At 46.1% G+C, this 21,302-nt stretch overlaps 1 protein-coding gene across 4 annotated transcripts in view; it reads left to right on the top strand.

Moving 5' to 3' along the window:
• Positions 1-21,302, top strand: part of SHROOM1 (shroom family member 1) — a 77,910-nt gene that overhangs the window by 41,711 nt on the left and 14,897 nt on the right. For all 4 annotated transcript variants that reach the window (XM_090065060.1, XM_090065061.1, XM_090065062.1 and 1 more), the window contains 2 exons: positions 8,939-11,788; positions 16,612-16,682. In XM_090065060.1, coding sequence (XP_089921186.1) covers positions 9,062-11,788; positions 16,612-16,682 — 2,798 coding nt within the window. In that variant the 5' untranslated portion in view covers positions 8,939-9,061. The remainder of the gene's footprint in view (positions 1-8,938; positions 11,789-16,611; positions 16,683-21,302) is intronic.

The following is a 21,302-nucleotide window of genomic DNA, read 5'->3' as shown; positions in this document are numbered from 1 at the left end:
ACTGGATTTCTGTTTAAAATATTAAGTATTTAATTGCTGGAAGGAAGGAGAGAGAGAATTAGATGTGGTGACAACAATTTGTCAGCTGGGGTTGCAGAATCTGTTAGAAGTCTCCTTTCATGATTTCTAAATTGCCCCTGGTTAACGCAATCAAGGCCTGAGCATCTGTACATGACTGCACAAGGCTTGCCAAAGCTGAATGCAGCCGGGTCCCTTTGAGAGGGCTGACTCTTGGCTTTAGTGAGACTTTAGCATGCTCATGCTTTGCAGGATTGGGCCCCAAAGCAGGTTGGTTTTCTTCTTCAAATGAGATGCAGGATAAGGAGAGTGTCCAATTTGTTAAATCATTTAATCTGTTCTCTCTGCACCAGTGATAAAGCTAAGTTTGCTCTTTATATTTAAAGAGCCTCCCATACACTTAGCTGACATTTTGCACAAGCTTACAAAGAAAGCCATTTCTGCATTTGAGAGGTGGGCCAAGTACTTTATCAACCGCTCAAAATATTTTAATTCATGCAGATGTGCTTGTAAATCCCTGAACAATTTATTTATTCATCTGGAATACAGCAATCACATGACAGAATGAGCTATAAACAACCTGAACAATACGGCCAGAGGGATCTGGTTAGAGTAAATTCATGTAGCGTGAAACTGGGTGTGTAGTGCTGAGGAGCGAAATGGCAGTGCATAGCACCGCAGATTGCTATTCTGGCTCATGATCAGGTCCCCACAGGAATTGGGCCCTCATCCTGAAGTTTGCTACTAATGGGGAGCAGTAGCACTACTAATGTGAATAAGGGGGCCGGGACTAGTCCAGAACATAATTGTTCAGCAGGGAAAAACTGACTTCACTAAATGAGATCCAGCTGTACAGCTTTTACCTACCATTGAGTGACTCACTGAGGACCCAATATATTCAGGTTTTGTTGTAAATGGTGCAGGAATTAGCCAAATTGCCTAAGGGTGCTAATTATGCAGGAATTAAGGTTTTTATATGGTGCCCACAGCGTGCCAGGGTCTTGATTAGCGACTGTGGGAACACTGAGTGCTATTGAATCATCTCTTATTCCCTTTAAAAAAAGCATGTGGCCTTTTCTAAAATTGGAACATCCAAGATGTAAATGGACCACAGGGATGAGCCTAAAATGAAATGTATCCCAGTGGTTCGAACCATACTTCATATTTATTAAGTGGTTCAGGCATGACTGATGGACAGATTACACCTGCAAGTTTCTAATGTAATTCAACCAACAGAACTGCATACTTTGTTTAGTGTAAGGGGGTCTGTTTTTCCTAGGTTGTCAGGAGTAATTAATTTAGAGTCATGATAAAGAAAATACCTTTGTTTCTCAAACAGGAGTTGTCTGGTTTGGACCAGTGTCATAGAGGACTCCAAAGGAGGTAATAGATTCATTACCAGCCCCCTGTGTAACCCAAGTAAGGTCACCTCACACAAAAGTTAGTTACTGGAGGAAGAAAACGTGTCCTTAGAGGAAGGGTAACTTGTCCTTGTTAATTGGCTGCAATCTAGAGTCACTGTTCTCCCTCTGTTTGGAGATAATCATCCAGAAATGTAAAAAGCCCTAATGACCTGTGAACTGAATTGGTAGCATTTCAGGACTCTCTGCCATCGGAAGCACTCTCATCTTGAACTCAGAGTTTGAGATGGTGGCTAATATTTTAATAGAAGTAGTATAGTCCATGAAAACCTCTACTATGCATTGGGACAGGGGACTGGAACCTGTACTACTTCCTCTCGTGAACATAGTAGGCTTTGGAGGAAAATCTTGCACTGTTGTATTCTCAGTGGGTGTCGTGACAGTAACACATGCAGCTTACCTCATTCATTCATTCAGATTGGCAAACTGGAGTCTATCACTTATATTTTTAGCCCAGACGAAACACGTCATAATCTCAGCTACTACGTAAAACTTAGAAAATAACCTCCTGGAAGTCAAGTTGGCCTTGTTTTCTGTTTGTACGTTGAATGGTTAGTGACTTTTGTTTCTCTGCAAATTCTCTGAATAATACATTATTAATGCATGTTACTCTATCTTCTGTTCTGCATACTCTTAAACTAACATATTTCCTTCTGTTGTCAGAGGATAGCAGTCAGAACAAGGCCTGCTTGCCAGGCATGTTGCATTGTTTCAGAGCCGTGTATTACAAGGTTGCCAGCACATTTCTAAGACCCAGAGACAGCATTCCATGCAGCTACTTAGCCACCCACCAGCTTAAGAAAACAATGGCATCATTTTTAACATCAGTTGGGTTTTAAGTAAATGAATGTTTCCTTTTTGCTTATGAAAAGGGGTTTTGGTTCCACTTAATTCTTTAAAACACTTTCAGGTTAAGGTTTCTGGTTTCAGGATTGGGGGGGGGGACCCCAGCAATGTAAGAGGCTTTTCTCAGGATGTGTTTCAATTACCATATCATTTACATTTTGGAGGAGGTATTTGGACACAACTTCCATCACTCTAGGTGCACGTATTATTTTCTTGTCATTTCAAAGATGTGAAATGACCTGATGGAACTTAAAACAGAAAACAGCCCAGATGTGTACAGTGTCCTATTCAGCCCTGGCTTTATGTTCCCATGTCAGTTGTTCTTATATATCAGTTTCTCTAGGGCAACCAACCCGTCTTTTCTGATGTGTGGTTTTTTGTTTTGTGGGTTTTTTTGTTTTTGTTTTTTTAATAAACCAGGAACCTTGGATAGAAATCCTCCATTATGTCACTGACCTCACTATAAATTTCAAGCAGGCCAGGTTCCAAGAACTGAAACAAACTGGATAAGGCAGGTCTTGAGTGCTGTTTCTTTTAGAATCCAGCAAGGTATTTTCGTAGATTTATATAAACCACAGCTCAACTGCTATTCAGATTCTGCACATATTTGTCAAATGCTGAAGCCAAATTCTCACTGCAGGTCAGCATAGCTCCAGTAATTTCAGTGGAACTAAGCCAATTGATACCGGCCAAAGCTGAGGTCCTGTCTAATAATAGTAATATTAGACAAGTAATACTTAGGGTAGAGCTAGAGTAGGTGGGAGAATATGCACTGATACATGACTTCAGTTAAAAATAAAGATACAGCCACCTGCTGGGGTCTACTAAGGAGGGCTTCTCCTGCAGGGCCTGAACCTGAAGGAGCCCCTGAGCATTTACAAATGTCATCAGCCTTGTTATAGCTGTCACAGTGGCATAGGGAATTGCAGTTGGCTTCCCCAGTGAACCACTGGCACTACAGATTCGGGAGGTACTGTGTTGTTCTCTTCCCTGAATCCTCTACCTTACATGACTTTGGTGTGAAGGTGAATGCACTACCTTCTGATTTGATGTTCTTGTTTGTTTTTGCTGCCCTAACTTCCCCAGCAGTCTGTCTTTGTGTCTTTCTGACTACTTCTCTCTCTTTGTAGCTTCATAAGCTCCTCTCTTCACCAGCTTTCCAGGCCTTACCACCCCCCCCGAACTTTTTTAATGTGAGCACAGTCATGCCACACTGAAGTCTTGCCATTAGTAAACCAACATTGCTTGGTGTTTTCACAAGGTGCCCCCTTTATTCAGCCTCAGACTGGTAGCTGTTGTTTAGGTTGTCCCCAAAGGAGGAGAGAGACCTCCTCCAAAAGTCAGTTAGGTTAGGCAGATTCAAAAGTAGTTGTGTTTTTATTCCATTTCTTGCTTGTCTTATTTTGCACAACGAAGATTTTATCACCAGGAGTCTAGCAAAACTTGCTCTTCTGCACTGCTGCTGTTTTATTTTCCCAGAAGGTAGTTAATTTGTTTACTGTGCTTTACAAGTCCAAGTTTCTTTTATAAATTAACTTCTAGCTGCCCCTCTGGTTGGCTTCTGTCCACCTCTCCCTGCCTGTGGCTCAAAAGGAATGATACCAGGACTGTCTTTGACACCAGCTAGGAATGTGAAGCTTTTTTTGTTCAAGCAGCAGCAGCACCAGTGAATCTTTCTTTCTCTTCCAGCTTTAATAAGCCCCATTGGAAATGTACTAAATTGGGGACTGGGAAGCTCTTTCCTTTTATAACAAAATATATACCCCTTTGGCTGGATTTGGAATTAATTGCATCTCACAAAAGAATGATTCAGTATCCAGTAACCTGGCACTGAAGGCTTTGAAGAATCTAGTTCTTTTTATTTTGATAACTAATCTAACGTCACCGTGATCATCAGTTTTAACACGGTTTGAAAGGGGAAGTGTCAAATCAGGTCATTGGAAAGTCCCTCCCGGACTTTGCCAGACCTGCAGTCATTTATTAAGCTTTAGTACTGTGACTGTCTAAGGGGTCTGTGCCTGCATTAGCTTTTGAGGAGATCAGTTATGTGCTTTTACTGTTTACTGAGCAAGCTGCCTGCAGAGATTTCACTTATTAAACTTTGTGCCTATGCAACATAAATAATAATAGAAGGGTGTGTAAATGTCAAGAGCTGCATGTCTGGTCCTATAAACACAGGCTGGCTTTAAACTGCATGGCAGATTTATGCCGCACACGTATGGTTCATTTATTGTACGCAAACTCTGAATTCCTGCTCCTGCTTTTCCATTACATCAGAATGTGTGCAAGGGGGCTCCTACTATCACAGTGCTGGAAGTATTTGCCTGTTTTTCTTATGATGTATGACTTGCTACCGAAAGCTCAGTTTACTGTCGAGATGGATTAAGCCCTAGGCATTTGATTTTGGTGGTCTCTCCCCTATCTATTAGGTGATATGTCCCAGGATGTATATTTTTGAGCTGGAAGATAATCAGCATGGAAGTTTAGCTGAAGCAGCAACCAGCTTTCATCACACTCACCAAGGAGAGCACAAATTGGTATTTGCTTCTCTATGTGGAGACCTTTATCAGAATGACCTACCAGTTTTCTCTTAAACAGTAAATTCATATGTTTTGTTTTGAATTATTGTATTGAAATAATTTACTCAACATAAACCCTTTGAACAAAACCAACTTTGTAACACCAAGATCACAGTCATAGTGGAAATGAAGAGTGCTGTACTGACAGTTTGGAGGACAGGAGGCCTTTTTGTACTGGAAAACTGTTCTGGCATAAGACGAAATGGTAGCATCTAATCATGCATCTGGACAATATTCTAGAGCAGGGGTGGGCAAAATACGGCCCGCCAGGCCATTTTATCCAGCCTGTGGGGCCCCTAAAAAATTAATAAAATATTTATCTGCTCCTGGCTGCCTGTCAAAGATGACAGTAGGACCCAGGGGGAGCCTCAGAAGGAATGCAGCAGCCCAGCCCTCCCCCACCCCCAGGCATTTCCCTGCCTTCCTGCCCCCTTCCTGCTCCAGAACCATGTGGCTCTCAGCTGCATCTCTGGGGAGCATGGGGCTGTGCTGGTACCCCAGTGTGTGTGTGTTCGTAAGGTGAGTCCCACATGCACACCCCCACCATATACATGCACCCACACCCCCCCTCACACACATGCAAACCCCCATACCTCCTCACATACCCCAGCGTCCCTTCCCCTCATACATCCCCCCACACAAGCCCCATACTTGCCCATGCCCCACATATTCACATCCACATGCTCCCTCACCCCACACCCCCAAGACCCCCATGCACATACCCACACTATCCCCTTATCCCACATACCCACAGCCCCCGTAAGCCTGTGTCCACCCCCCCACACAATATACAACAGTAAGACTTCATTTTAAGCAATTATATACAATCACATCTGTACACTACACAAATGCATGTAAACCAGGATGGGAATATTTTTTGAAGTCAAATTAATGTATATTGTAGATGTTTGATTTTTAGACTATAATTTGATATTTTTCTGGTTCTGACATGGCAAAACCTTTGCTGAAAGGAGTACTTCCAGAGGCAAGGAGGGACTTCTGGTGGCAAAGGTCAGGGGTTGTGGGCGGGACTTCCAGTCACAAGATGGCAACTAGTGGGTGGGGCACCTGCCAAGGGGTGTGGCTACCCATACAGCCCTTGGCAGCTTGCCAAAACTTGGTAAGTGGCTCTCCGCCCAAAATGATTGCCCACCCCTGTTCTAGAGAGATTGGCACTGAATGTGTGTGGTACAGTACTGCCCCAGCTCGTAGACTGCAAGGCTGTAAGAGGTTCCAGGGTCACTTCTGAATCTTTCTTGTGGCTGTCCAGATGGGGGTTAGGTAAAGACAGCTTAATCTGTGGATTCTTTCAACTTCCTTCTGGCCCCTCTTTTTGAGTCGTCTCCTTTTAACCTCATCCTAGCTTTTCCTTTCTTGCCTTCTCTTCTCTCCTTGCTTGTCTTCTCTTGTCTTTCTTCTTCTCCTTCTCTGCCTTTGAACCTGTCTCTAAGTCCTTTCCCCCCCATCTCTGCAGCTCCTTAGTTCCATGTGCCTCTTTTACTCCCCACCCTCACTTCACTTCCAGCTACATCACTTTTCTCCCTGTAGCACTCCTCCCTTGCTCCATTGACTCTTCTTCCTTTCCCCTCCTTTCCTTTCCCACTTTTCTCCATATCATTTTTTCTTGACTCTTAAGAGACAGTTACACATTTTATCACTTCATCTTGCCATATTTTTAAAAACACAAGCAACCCCCCATACCCAGTGCTGGCTTTCAAAAGTGATGAGTTGTTTGGGGTGCTGTGCAATGTGAGATCACTTAAAGAGGCCCTATATCAGAAAGAGCGGAGCAGCCACCCCCTGGAAACCTTTAAAGTATCTGAACTGAGGAACTATCACTCACTAGTCATTTCTGAAAATGTTAGCTCCTATTTAGGAAACTTAGATCCTAATCCAGCAAAGCACTTAAGCATGTGAGTAGTCTCATGAGACATGCCAGTCCATAAGCAAATCCTTATTTGAGGCCTAGATACTGACAAAACACCTGTGTTTGATTGGGTCTAATGGGCTAGACAAAGCTGGGCTTTACTTACTGAAAATGGAGAGTGACATTTACACCAATAAAGATGATTCATTGCTTTTTCTTCCTGCAAGACCATACTGTTTGGCTAATCAGACAGACAGCTCCTGATAGATAATACCTTAGACCAGTGATTCTCAACTAGGGTGCTGGGGCACCCTGGGGTGCCATGAGATCTTTTGTTGGGTCCCATGAGATGTGAAGAGTTAAGTAGGTGTGAGGAGGTAAGTGCAGGCTCTGGCTCCTCCCTGCCTGGCTGCTGCCCAGCCCTGCTGCAAGGAGGTAAGCACTGGAATAAATAAACTAGTTTTTGAAATGGGGTGCTGCTCCATTCACAAGAGTTGTAGTTTAATATTTTCTAGGGTCGGAAGGGACCTGAACAGAACATCAAGTCTGACCCCCTGCCCTGGGCAGGAACGAGTGCTGGGATCATAATACCCCAGCCAGATATCTATCCAACCTCTTCTTGAAGACCCCCAAAGTAGGAGAGAGCACCACCTCCCTTGGGAGCCCATTCCAGAGCCTGGCAGCCCTAACTGTAAAGTAATGCCTCCTGATATCAAGCCTGAATTTACTCTCAATCAATCTGTGGCCATTATTCCTTGTCATCCCAGGTGGTACCTAGGATATTTTCCTCTGGTCCCCCCTGGTGAGTTTATAGATGGCCACTAGATCTCCTCTCAGTCTTCTCTTATGGAGGCTAAATAGATTCAGGCCCTTTAGTCTATCTTCGTAGGGCCTGGCCTGCTGCCTCCTGACCATGCGAGTGGCCCTCCCTTGGACCCTCTCAAGGTTAGCCACATCCCTCTTGAAGTGCAGCGCCCAGAACTGGATACAGCACTCCCAACTGCGGCCTGACCAGCACCGCATAGAGGGGAAGGATCACCTCCCTGGACCTGCTTGTGATGCATGTGTAGATGCACGACAAGGTGTGGCTAGCCTTACTGACCGCTTCCTCGCATTTGTGACTCATGTCCATCCTGGAGTCAACAATGACTCCAAGATCCCTTTCAGCCACTGTTTTGATGAGAAGGGTGTTCCTCAGCCTATAGGTGTGTTGCAGGTTCCTTCTCCCTAGATGCAGCACCTTGCACTTGTCTGCATTGAATCCCATCCTATTCTCATCCGCCCACCTCAGTAACCTGTCTAGATCTAGTTGGATTCTGTCCCTGAATTTATTCTTTTTAGGAATAAATACCTTTATTTTTTTTAAAGCCCTTTAGCCCAGCACTTATTCAACAGGAACTAGAACACAAAAAAGTTAGGTCTGAGATGCTGGTAGTATGGCTAGCATGCAGTGCTGAATACATACACCGCACATTTGAGTTGGACTTTGCAGACATGAACATTTATTTGTTAAAAGTTAAACTGTGCCCCCACTACAAACGAGGAATTCTTGTCTCCTGCTCTGGTATTCAGGTTATTGGATCATCTCTTTGATAATAACTAATGAAGGACATTTCCTGTTCCAGCGGTAGTAGCATGAAACAGGCACCAGGTATTGCGAGTATAGTGAGACAAAGACTGGGATCCAAGATTTCCTTCTTTCTCAGAGGTCAGATATTATCTGTACTCAGAATAGAGCCTTGTGTGTGTTAAGTGCAAGGAATGTAAAATTATATAGTAAATCCACAGCCCCACTTCCCTTAAGGATTATTATTATTATGTTGATTTATATCTCACCCTAGATTAGGGCCATATCCTTAGCCAGCTTAAGTCAGCACAGCCCCACTGACTTCAAGTTGGGTGCAGCAATGGTGACTGGCACCAGCTGAAGCTGTAATACAGGGTTGGGCAACCTCTGGCATGTGTGTCACAAGTGGCAGGGGCAGCATCTTTGTTTGGCATGCAGCAGATCAGGGTGGGGAGAGGCAACACAGTGGCAGGGAGCAGAAGCAGAGCAGCAGGTAAGGCAGAGGAACAGGACTGAAGTGGCATTTAGAGAGGCTGTGGGCTAATTTGTGACTCGCCTGCCAAAAAGGTTGGTCCCCATTGCTCTATTACCTAGTCTTGGAAACAAATAAACATTCATGTGTCTGTTTGTTTTTCCCTAGGACTGTCAGTCCACTTGTGAAATGTGACCCGCAGCAATAAATGGAAGGAAGTGTGCTTTCAGAGAGACAGATGGGGAGACGTAATGTGAATGTATTTCCTGGAGGAGCTGGTTGTTAGCAGACATGGCTTCATGTGGGAATGAGATAGAAAGATGGAACCTCAAGCAAGCTGGAAGAACTGCAGAATGGTTAGAGCCAGCGGCCCCACCAGACTATACTAACAGACTCTCACCAGCAAAGTCCGTCAGCAACATAAACCACCTCTTACACCTTCCTGCAAAAGTGGACTCTGCCTACAGCTCTTTCTCAGGGGGTTCCAATGTCCCAGAATATCACGCTCCACAGTACTGGAACGAACACTGCTGTCTGCCCTTGCAGCAGTTGCCATATATGGATTCTGAATATGTAAGAGGTATTTATAATCCTAATGCAGTAAACTCTGATTTGAAGTACAAGTCACTGGAGCTGAGTAGTCATCATAACTCTTACAACATTGCTCTCAATGGACAAAGCACTCCTACTCATGGGACTTTGTATCAGCCACCATTGCCTTTGGCTCGACCTCCCTCTTCCCTGTCTCAGCCACCCTCCCCACCAGCACGACTTGATAGCTATAAAGCTACCAAGGGGAGATCTAACTCGGGAAATCATTTTGAAAATATTGTGCAACTGGCTGCTTTTCCCCAGGACACTAGCAATGGCCTCCTCCCTTCCAATTCCATAACAAACTGGTTATCTAGATCTAAAAATGAGGAGCTAAATACAGAGGAAAGTGAAGAGTGGGGTCCATCCCAAGACATCACAAAGAAAAACAGTCTGCATGTTTATACCAGGCCCTCCTCTTTCATTTTTCAAGAATATTTAAAATCTGACTCTTTGGGAAATACCCAAAAGCTTTCCTGTGCTCATAATTCAGTCCATGCTTACAAAATTCCAGAGGAGATGAACTCTAAGCCCTCTCTTCCACTACATACCAACATCAGTGCTGTTAATGATACACAAGAGAACAAACAATATTTTTATGCCTGCAGTGTACACAAGTCACCCTTCATAGGAGCAGATTTGCAAAGCACAGTGACAGAATCCAGCCAACGAGAGAGACAGATTCCTTGTATTCAGTGCCTTTTCGGGGCTGAAGATCATTTAAACTTGGATCAGGATGCGCTGGAGAGCAAAGCAGGCTTAAAATATATGGGCAGTCCTATTCCAAAAGAGGATGTACCCAAGAAAGTGAACAGCTATGAGGACAAGCATCAGCATTCCAGCTCTGAAGAAGCAAGCAAAAATGACATTTGGGAACCACTTCTCAATCCACAAACTCCAGTGCAGAAGCCACTACAGTCCCAAAGTTTGGATAATGTAGAAAGAGACCACGTTCACCATGGGGAATTGGGTTTGGGCCACAAATCATTTTATGATGGTGCCGACAATACATCGTATTTCAGACCAAATGAAGGTTCCACTTCCCATTTTTTAAATGGAGCCAAGAGAGAAAAGCAAACGAATAAGAGTAGTCCTGACCTTACCATGAACCCAAAGCAAGAAGAAACCCTGAATCCTGTTCGTTATACAAAACATCAACTTGAATTTCAGAAGAAGCTTGAAAGTCAGCCTCAGGATGATGCTGTCAGTGAAAAGATTAACAGGCAGACAACTCCCCTCCTTTACTACCTTTCTGGTGGGAAAAACACTGATGTTCTGAGTCACAAGAATCAGAAATGGCAACAAGAGGATTCAGGGAGTTTGCCAAAGAAATCTCCAAGAAGCCACTGTCCTGCCTCAACACAACCTATAGAGATACAGGGGGAAGGTAACCAGCTTCGAAAAAGCAAACACAAACATCAGTGCATGAGCAATGACACCATTAGCGAGACTGATGATGTAGTTCTGGGAAGCCCTGCATCGTCACTGGATGAGAGTTTCATGAATGACTACAGGGAAAAGCTTAAGGTTGCTCAAAAAAAGGTCCTAAGAGAAACATCTTTCAAAAGAAAGGATTTACAGATGAGCTTGCCTATACGGTTGAGGCAGAAACCTTCACGGCCTTCAATTGAACATCTCAGATCTTTCTCATTAACCAGTGCAAAAGAAGCTGCCAAACTGATTCCACCTCCTGAGTCTCTGGAATACAGCGGCAAATATGAAGAACCAAAGAGGCCACAAACTGCTCGAATGGGGGGCAGGAAGAGGATAACGAAAGAGCAAAAGAAGCTGTGTTATTCTGAACCAGAGAAGCTCAATCAACTGGATGAACAGAAAGATAATGGCATGTCATGGAGGGAAGAAAATGCAGGGACCAGGTCAGATGAAATGAGTGAACAAGAGGCAGCAGTCACCAGAAAAAGAACTCTTGAAAACCGAGGGAGGGTGCTTTCCAGTTCAAATATTTCCAAGACTGAGCTGAAGCAAATCCAGCATACTGCACTCATTGAGTACATGGAACGGAAGATTAGTCAAAGGCCAGCTAGCGTACAGCCTGTCCCATCCTATAAGCCACCCCTGCAGCAGAGGCCTTCAAATGCGCAGTGGTTTTCGGAGTGCAAGACTTCCAATCCAAATAGCAGCAGAAAAAATCAAAGTAATGAAGCTTTCTGCCAGTTCTCTCCAGAAAAATATCCAGATCTCTCTCTTTCCTCTTCTGCGTGTATTCCCCCAGTGATGTATACCAACAGAAACAGTGCCTGCTCTACCGCTGCTGAGACAGTGCTTCAAAAATGTAAGTCTGCTGTCAAGGAAACAGAGGGAAGCTGTACCAGCAGATGTGCGTCAGCTGATTATCTCCCTCGGGCAGGAGCGTCTGCATCCAGCAAAGGTCGTGAGAGGTCAAAATCAACTCCCCCTCCTGAACGGGTAAGGTGGGTTATAAAGGGAACTTAGGTTTGAGGTCCAGATTGTGAGCCATTTACTTATTCCTGTGAGCAAATGCTCATCAATAGTTCCATTGCTCATCAGCGGGGATCCCGGTTTTCCCTGATATAAGATCACAAATTCTCTGATTAAAGAATCACAGTTTCTCTGATTTTTTAACCCGCCCCCCCCAATCCATGATTAAAATGAAAGGCCCCTCACTCTCCCCCCACAGCTCTTCTGGCCCTGCTGGTGCCCCTTGCCCCCCACCCACAGCCCTGCTGGAGGGGGCCCCCAGCTGCCAGGGCTACAGGGCCAGGGACCTGGGTCCACAGCCCCCTGGCAGAAGGCGATGGGTGCTGCAGCAGAGCGTAGCCCCCCTCCCCACCCAGCCTGCTGGCTGCCTGCTGCGGGCTTAGGCAGTGGGGGGTGGTTCCCTGCCTCTGCACACATTCCCAGGGGGGCAGGGTTGACCCATGCCCCCCCCAGATCTGTGTGTGGGGTGGGGGCAGGCATGGGCTTCCCGCTGCAGGTTCAGGCTCCCACCTAGCTGCCCTCCCCAGGGGCCTCTGCAGCCCAGCAGGTGCAGCAGGGCTGTGTGGGGATCTCCTTGCCGCTGCAAGCTCCTCGCTGCCCTGGCGATGCATGCCCTGTGCCTGCGGCAGGAGCAGGGGCAGTGGTGCGAGGTTGTGTCCCTCTGCTGTCATGTGGGCAGGGGATGTCGCCAGGGTAGCGCAGAGCTCTCGGTGGCAAGGAGATCCCCACGCAACCCTGCTGTGCCCTGCAGCGCTGGGTCACACCTGCTGGGCTGCAGAGGCCCTGGGGGAGGGCAGCAGGGCAGGGAGCCTGAGCTCACAGTGGGCAGCCTGCACCCACTCCTGCCCTGCATACAGATCCAGGGGGCACAGGTCCGCCCTGCCCCACTGGGAGTGCACGCAGCAGCAAGGAACCAGTCCTGTGGCTGTGCATTGAAGCCCCAGGCTCGAAGCCCCACACACTGCCTGGCTGGGCAGCAGCCCCAGCCCTGCCCAATTCCCTCCCTCCCTATGGGGGCCTCAATCCCCCTCTCCACTCACCTGTGAGAGGCGACCTTGTGGCTGCCCATAAATTCATCAGGTGGGCACGGAGGGGAATTGGTGAGGCTCTACTCACCAAGGCGCCTCTGGGGGTCACAAGAAATAATGGCCACAAGCTAGCAGAGAGCAGATTTAGACTGGACATTAGGAGGAACTTCTTCACAGTTAGAGGGCCAAGGTCTGGAGTGGGCTCCCAAGGGAGGTGGTGCTCTCCCTTACCCTGGGGGTCTTCAAGACCCAGCAGCAGGGACTTTTCAGGGGTCAGCAGCAGGGACTCGGGGAAAGTCTGTTCACCAGGGCTCCCCTTGGAGTCACCAGGAACAATGGCCACAAGCTGAGGGAGGACAGGTTTAGGTTAGATATTAGAAAGAACTACTTCACGGTAAGGGTGGCCAGAGCCTGGAATAGGCTCCCCAGAGAGGTGGTGCTCTCCCCTTCCCTGGAGATCTTCAAGAGGAGACTGGACAGGCACCTGGCTGGGGTCTTATGACCCCTGCCGCCCCCAGTGCTCCTTCCTGCCCATGGCGGGGGGTCGGATTCGATGATGTGTCTAGGTCCCTTCCCCTGCCTGACCACCCTCCTCCCGTTCCCCTCAGCCCTCTGCAGGCTGGAACTCTACCCGCCTGCAGAGAGCCCATCGCAAAACTGCAAAATCCACAGGGTTCTCTGTTAAAATCAGAAATCCACATTTTCTTCTGGTAAAGGGCAAAATCTGTTTTTCTCTGTTTTTCCGTGGGAGACAAAACCCAGATCCCTGCTCATCAGACTAAGAAAGGAATAAGTCAGCTGGTCCCTACTGAGCTTTGGAATTTCATAGTTTCATAGTTAGTAGGGTCGGAAGGGACCTAATAGATCATTGAGTCTGACCCCCTGCCCTGGGCAGGAATGAGTACTGGGGTCAGATGACCCCAGCCAGGTGTCTGTCCAATCTCCTTTTGAACACCTCCGAGGAGTGTTCAGTACCCTGCAAAGACGCCCTGTTTCTTTGTTCTTTAGGACATGTCTCATAGGTGTTTAAAGCCTACTTGGAAACTCTCAAGAATATTAGGCTCTGTAAAATCATGGCAATAATAGTTATTCTCAAAAGTGCCCCAGGCTTATATAATGCTTTCCAGGCAATCTGTATTTCTTTTTTTGTAATGGAAAACAAACTGATGCAGAGTTTGCAGAGGGCTGAAAACTTTAGTGCAGTCCTAAATGAAAGGGGGGCTTGCATCAGAGCAGGAATATTATAGCCCTTTACAAACCTACCTGAATACAAGGTCCCTGCTCCAAGAACCTTACAACTTAAGTGTCAGATCCAGGTAGAAATGCATCAGAAAACCCCACGGGGATAGATTTCTGGGGCATGTCCAGACTAGCGCATATGTGCAGTTTGTGGCACCATAAACACATTTGTGGCACCACAAATCACACAAACCGCACATGCAGGTGTTTGCCATGCTTCTGATTTGCAGCACAGCAGGTTTTTTTGACACCAAAAAAACCTGCACCAGAAAAAAGCGAGGCTGTGCATGTGGTTGCAGCATGCACCACCCGAAACCAGTCTGGCTAGCCAGAGCCATGCTTCAGCTGCCGGCCAGGATCCATGCACCCGCATAGCCACTGCTGGAGCCCTAGATGGTCCCCAGGACCCCAGGTAAGGTAGGTACTGGCCTTAATACAGGCCCCAGCCCACATACTGGCTCCAGCCTTCCCTACCCCACCCAGGGCAATTTGCCACGTGTGAGAGCGCGCATACAGGGCGTTCCCTGGGAAATGCACATTCCTGGTTGTGGGGATGCGCCCCGGTGTCCACCTGATTTGACCTTCAGAAGAGGCATTTTGGATGAGCTGCAGATTTGATGTATACACAAGTGCGTGTAGTAAACCTTTCTCCCAGGAAGCTTTTTAAGGTAATGCCTTGCAAAAGGTTTCCTCTGAAAAGCAAAGACATGTGGAAATCAATGCTTCCAGCTGATATAATTAGAGAGGCTTTTTTCCACTCTCTTTTTGACTCTTGTTGGGTGATTTTTCATACTGAGTTTCACATTTGTGCTTTTTCACTCAGCTAAGGCCATTGAGCTATTCCTGGTTTTCCACTGAAACTGTGAATCTACCCACTTTGTTCAAATCTAACCCATCTGGTTTTTCCAAATATAAAGCAGATGTATCAGTGGAAGTGCTGTTAATAGTTACCTGATGAAATTAGATTTCCTGTTTTTTTTCTCTGGTAGCAAAAGTTCCTTAGCCTTGCAGATGTATACAGCATAATATTTGTGAGTTGCCTTTTTGTTAGCAAACAGGGCTATGATACTGGATTATTTTGGCCATCCCCAGTCTCCCCTACACTGCTCAGTTCTCAAAATGATTTATTTTGGGAGGCAGTACAGAAGAGCTGCCAGCTACTCAAAGCCACTGGATTTGAGATTTACTGTTTTCCCCAGCTGATACTGCCCAGATGCAGAGGTGAAGAGCACATGATATAGGGGTGATAACACTGTTTGGCTTTCACTAGTTAAGTCTGTTATTATTGTTGTTAATATTATGACTGCTTTTGTAAAGCCTGCATAGGAAGTTAGCTCACCACACTGGGCAAGACTGCAATGCTGACTGAGGCTTCTGTAAATTATGGCTTTATGCTGTTGCTCCTGCCACAACTGTCTTGAATCTAAAAGAGTAATTCTCACACTTTTGGAGACTGCCAGAGCACAGGTAATGTCAGCCACGTGCTTTTTTTCTGGCACTTTCAGCAAATTCTGTCCCATTGTCCCAAGAGAAATAGGTACTTTTTAGTGCCAGAATATGGAGGACAATGTATGTCAATATTGTTGTAATAGTTGATATGGAAGATAAACAGAGGCAAAAGGGAAAGAAAGTCAATTAAACTTTATACCAGTGAAGTCCTTCAGCCTTTGAGATTAGAAACTCTCACTGATCTTTTTAGAATTATGGGACAAGAAAGGGGAAAGTCAGTATTTTGTTCCTGTAATGATAATATTCACCTGTGTATTGATAGGACTATCTGTTTGATCTGTTCAACCTCATATTCCCATGACTCTGCTTTGAATGTATCCTACTGTGAGCATGTTGTAGATTAAGACTATCCCAGAACTATACCTGGTAAGGCATTGAATAGGGCGGTTACCTGTGGGGTGAATGATAGACTCAGTTTTCTGATAACCAAAGGGAATGTATGAACAGCTGAGAAGAACCTGTAGCTGGTCAGTTCACCATGTGCTCTATTGACGGTCTCCTAGCCTGGAAAAAGCTATTTATTTTGACTAGTTGAGGGATAATGGAATCAATTTTATTACTAGGATATCAGTAGTACCTGCTGTATATACAGTGCAATGAACCAGAAGCCAAAACAAAAGATTCTAAGGTTTAGCAACCATAAATTACTGAGTCTGGAAGTTTATAACCTTAGATGAGGTGCTGATTTCTGTCTGAAACACCCCTGTAAAATCATGTCAAAATTATCTTTCTTGGAGCATGGTGATGTGCTGGTGAAATGGCAGTGTTCTAACAATAACCTGATTTTCTACAGGGGAAAAAATATAGCTGCTAGGTAGTGGGGAAATGATGAGAATTATGTAACAAAGAAATAGACAAACTTAGAAGGACTTCCTAAATCCCAGTGTGAATTATTTCTGGCTTGTATCTGTAGATAGCAGATAGGGAAGAAATAAGGGAAAAGTGAAACTTTCAATTAAACTCTTAATTTTCCCAATGAAAATTCTGCTCACATTGAGACTCCTTTATTTTTAGGATTTGAACAGAAGTTCAGCTTATCCAGAACCATCAACTCAAGAATGTGAAACGTATCCCCTTCTCTCCAGGTAATGCTATGAAAAATACTTTATGTTCCCCTAGAGTAACACTGTTGTCTGGGATTTTTTTCCAAACACCAGTGTGTGGTTACATTCATTACATACCACTGTGATACACTATATCCATTTGATGTCATACAGTATAATAGGATTCTGTTTATGTCCTAATTTTTGCATGCAGAGATCTTGTCAGCATTAGGAACAAACATTAGCTAGCAGCACACTGCTTTAAATGTGGGTGTTGTTAGCAAAGTTGTAGAGTTATCTCCTGGACAAATATGGACAAGAGTTGGGCCCTTATTAAATTCCGCTGCATCTTAATTTTCTCTTTTCTCCATAGAGCCATTTATCTGCAGGGTATGTCTCTACTAGGATCGAAGCAGTGCCAGCTTTTGCAGGGTTGTGTTTAAACTACAGTGTGTGTTACAGCTTTGTTACAGAATGAAAATAAGCCCTGTTCATTTGGATCTCATCGTTGATGAAAAGCCCCCAAGTATTATGCTAGCGTTAGTGGATCTGTACTGGTACTAAGCCTGCAGTGTGGTTCAGTTCCTTGTCTGCCATGTGGAAGACCTGGCCTTGATTCGCCAATGCACATATAACTATAGCAGCCACAGAGCTGCTCCAGTGCTAAAGCAACAGTATCATAGAAGTCGGGTTGGAAGGGACCTTGTAGATCTCCAAGTCCAACCCCCTGCCTGGGCAGGATCAAAACTGGGCTCAAATGACTCCAGCCAGGTAGGCATCAAGCCTCTTCTTAAAAACCCCCAGGGTAGGAGCCAGCACCACTTCCCTTGGAAGTTGGTTCCAGATCCTAGCCGCCCTGACCAAGAAGTAGTTCTTACGGATGTCTAATCTAAACCTCCTCTCCAACCACTTGTAGCCATTATTCCTTGTTACCCCGGGGGGGGGGGCACTCGGGGAAACAAGGTCTCTCCCAAACCCTTCTGGTGTCCCCTAGTGAGTTTATAGACAGTCACCAGGTCCCCCCTCAGCCTTTGCTTGTGAAGGCTGAACAGGTTCAGCCTGTCATTGTAGGGTCTGCCCTGTTGTCCCCAGATCATGTGAGTGGCCCTCCTCTGGACCCTCTCCATGTTGTCCACATCCCTCCTGAAGTGCAGCGCCCAGAACTGGACGCAGTACTCCAGCTGCGGCCTGACCAGTGTCGCGTAGAGGGGGAGGATCACCTCCTTGGACCTGCTCGAGATGCATCTGTGGATGCATGACAAGGTGCGGTTGGCCTTCCTGACTGCTTCCCCACACTGCCGACTCATGTTCATCTTGGAGTCAGTAATGATTCCAAGATCCCTTTCCGCCTATTTTTTCATATAAGTAGGAGAATTTGTGAAAGCCCCAAATGTAGACATAGCACTGTAGCTAGAGATATATTTAGGCACTGTTGTTAGCATGTTTTTAGTCCCAGCATGATAAGTAGAGCAGCTTTTCAGCTACATGGTAGTTCAGACACCCATAAAGTCTTCTGTAAAGTAGACTAGCTGGCAACATGTACAACCCTGCATAGAGGATAAATGTATCTTGTAAAGGCCTTCCCCTAAATAGAAAGCATTTCAGGATGTTTCTGAAAGGGGCTGAATTTAGGAGTGGCAGGTTCTCAACATGGTCTGGTGCTGAATGCTAAAGATCCTCAAAAGGCAGGGTATGTACCTATAAGGACTAATTAAAGATACAGAGAGAAAGCACATACTTTTGTGGGCTGAAGCTCACTTCATCAGATACTTCATCAAATCTTAAAGATGCTGTCATCCCACATCTTTTCACTGGAGTAATTTCTTCCGTTTCTGAGGAGCATTTCAAGTAATTTCTGCTTCTTCATGGCCCCACAGTACAAAGTGTACAAAACTATGCAGGAAATAAAGTGGAAACTGAGCTCTTGCCTGTTAAACATTCCACCCGCTCTTCAGCTCCCTTCTCAGATATTTGAGAGCACAGCTCCACCATCTGATTTCCAGCACAAACAGCTTCTGCAGCTGACTGCAGACGTGTCCACAGTTAACCCATGAGGTGCATGCCCAGTCTGCTGATGTATTTTTTCATATAATTATCAAGTGTATATATATTTCAAATAATATTTAAAAGTATGTGGTATTTAACCCAGTATTTCCCATATTGGTCATCTAGAAGTATTGGAAGAGAATCGCTGCTGCTTATATCAATGTGAAAGTGGCACTGATACCTGTGTAATAACCAGGGATCCTGTTTTTCTCTGATTTTAAAAAACCCCCAATTTTTGGTTTAAAAAAGTAACCCCAAATCCACATTTTTGCATGATTAAAATGAAACAGAACTCATATATATAAAGATAGAGGGGTGTGTGTGTGTGTTAGGGGTGCTTCATTTAAATCATGGAAAAATGTGGATTTAGGGTTATTTTTTTTTTAACCGAAATTTGAGGATTTTTTTTAAATTGGAGAAAACCAGAATCCTGGGAATAATGCTAATTGGCAGGGCTCTTTTTTTGGTAATTCTAATAGGTGTGGCTGCTTGCACCAGAGCTGCTTATCTTAGCAGGGTTCCTGGCTGTTAATATTTGGTCTTAGATCCCTGATTAAGGTGCAGGAACTGTACTGTAAGCTGATCACTGTAACAGGGTTGAATGCAATGGAAAGTACTGGGCAGGTCTGTGGGTTGTCAAATCATAAAGTACTGGTGGACTCTTAACATAGTTTCAGTGACTGTCAGGAAGTCCTGGGGTCAGATGTTGCTGATTATTAGTGCAGGCGCCTGGGTGACATATGGCCATTAGTATAGGTTTTATTTTATTTTGTTTATTTTGTAATAGTCCCTCCTGCCACTGTCTCTACCCAACCACGTTCTGCCACATGCAACATAACACCTACTGTATTACGTTGAAATATGGCCATACATAGAAACCAGTCTGTGAAACTGCTGTAGATTTATTGTGCTGGCAACATTAATTGCTCCAGAAATGGGAGCAAAGGTTTTTCCAGGACCCAAATATGTGTCTGAGATTTGTTGATAAGTGCCAGGTATGTGGCTATGCATATTGCTGTATTAGGGCACAGACAGAAGTGATAATTTTCACCTGATCTGGCCACAAAGTGGTCTATAGCCATAACCAAATACTGCATGCACAGCTGCGGACTGCTTAAAAAATGGCCAGTCGGGTGAAAATCTGAACCCTCATTGCATGAGGGGTCAGATGAAGACATTTCAAAACACAGCTTCTTCTGTAACTTTTGTCTGCTTGCCTCCCAGCCTCGAGCTGTTTTCAGAATGGGAGGGGGGAAAAGGAGCAGAGGGAGTTCGGTCTGGGGGGTTTTCAGCCCCCACTGGAGGGTATAGGGTTACCATACATCCAGGTTTTCCAGGACATGTCCTCTTTTTGGGTCCTCTGATCTTTGTCTGGGAGGTTTCTTGAAATCTAAACAAATGTCCAGGATTTTGCTCTGCTCCACCGGTGGCAGCAGAGGGAGGGCAGTCTGGAGGCAAGGGGCACCACGTGCATCTGCGCCCATGCACACACATGTCCAGCATGCAGTCAGGCAGGGTGGTGGGAGCAGCCTCAGCAGCTGGATGCAGGTAGGTTTATGGGGAACAGGGCCTGGAGGCCCAGGGCTTGTGGAATATCGTGTGAGAGGGAGGGAATGGGTGTGTGAAGCGTGGGGGCGGATGCAGGTGCTTGCCAGCTCTGGGGAACGGTTTCATAGTTTCATAGTTGGTTGGGTCGGAAGGGACCTAATCAGATCGTCAAGTCCGACCCCCTGCCCTGGCCAGGAAAGATTACTAGGGTCAAATGACCCTGGCTAGGTGGTTGTCTAGCCTCCTTTTAAAGACCCCCAGAGTAGGGGTGAGCACCACTTCCCTTGGAAGTTGGTTCCAGCTCCTGGCCACCCTGACTGTGAAGTAGTGCCTCCTAATGTCTAGGCTGAATCTACTCTCAGTCAACTTATGGTACCAGGGCTACAGCAGGACATAGGGGCAGGGGGGAGGTGTCTGCCCTCCAGCAGCAGAGGAAGTGGGGACCTTCAGGGGCAGTGGGGAGCTGCATGGCCATGCTGGTGGAACTGGAGACTGGTGCCCAGGAAGGATATCTGGGAGATGCTGCCTGTGGCAGGGGGGGCATAGTCAGGCCACCTAGAGCAGCACAGGAGCCCCAGCCTAAGGCAAGGGTGCTACAAGTGTCCCCTCCTTCTCCCTCCAGCCTGTGCCAGAGCCAGACTTGCTCTGCCGCCACCTGCACAAGCTGTAGCTGCCACAGCTGCTGCATTCCAGCTCAGTCAGGATGGGGGCAGCTGTGGGGAGCAGGGAGGCTGTGGATTGAGAGTGAGGGGCACTGGCAGGGCTATGGGGGCTGTGGGTTGGGAGTGAGGGGCAGCAGCAGAGATGGGGGGGCTATGGGTTGGGACTGTGGGGCACCATCGTAGCCCAGGGGGGGCAGGGGTCTGTGGGTTAGGAGTGAGGGGCACTACCAGGGATGCAGGGGGCTGCAGGTTGCAAGTGAAGGGTACTGTCAGGGCCAGGGGGCTGTGGGTTGGGAGTAAGTTGTTCTCCTGACAGGTGTCCTCTTTTTTTTGGAACTGGAAATACGGTAACCGTAGGAGGGTGGGGCAGGAGGAGCCTCCCAAGCCTCCAGTTCACCCACCCCAG

Source organism: Crocodylus siamensis, chromosome 10, assembly GCF_052110815.1.
Source record: "Crocodylus siamensis isolate JL-2025a chromosome 10, ASM5211081v1, whole genome shotgun sequence".
NCBI classification, from domain to species: domain Eukaryota; kingdom Metazoa; phylum Chordata; order Crocodylia; family Crocodylidae; genus Crocodylus; species Crocodylus siamensis.
The sequence above is the reverse complement of the archived record's forward strand: the minus strand, read 5'-3'. Positions and strand labels throughout refer to the sequence as shown.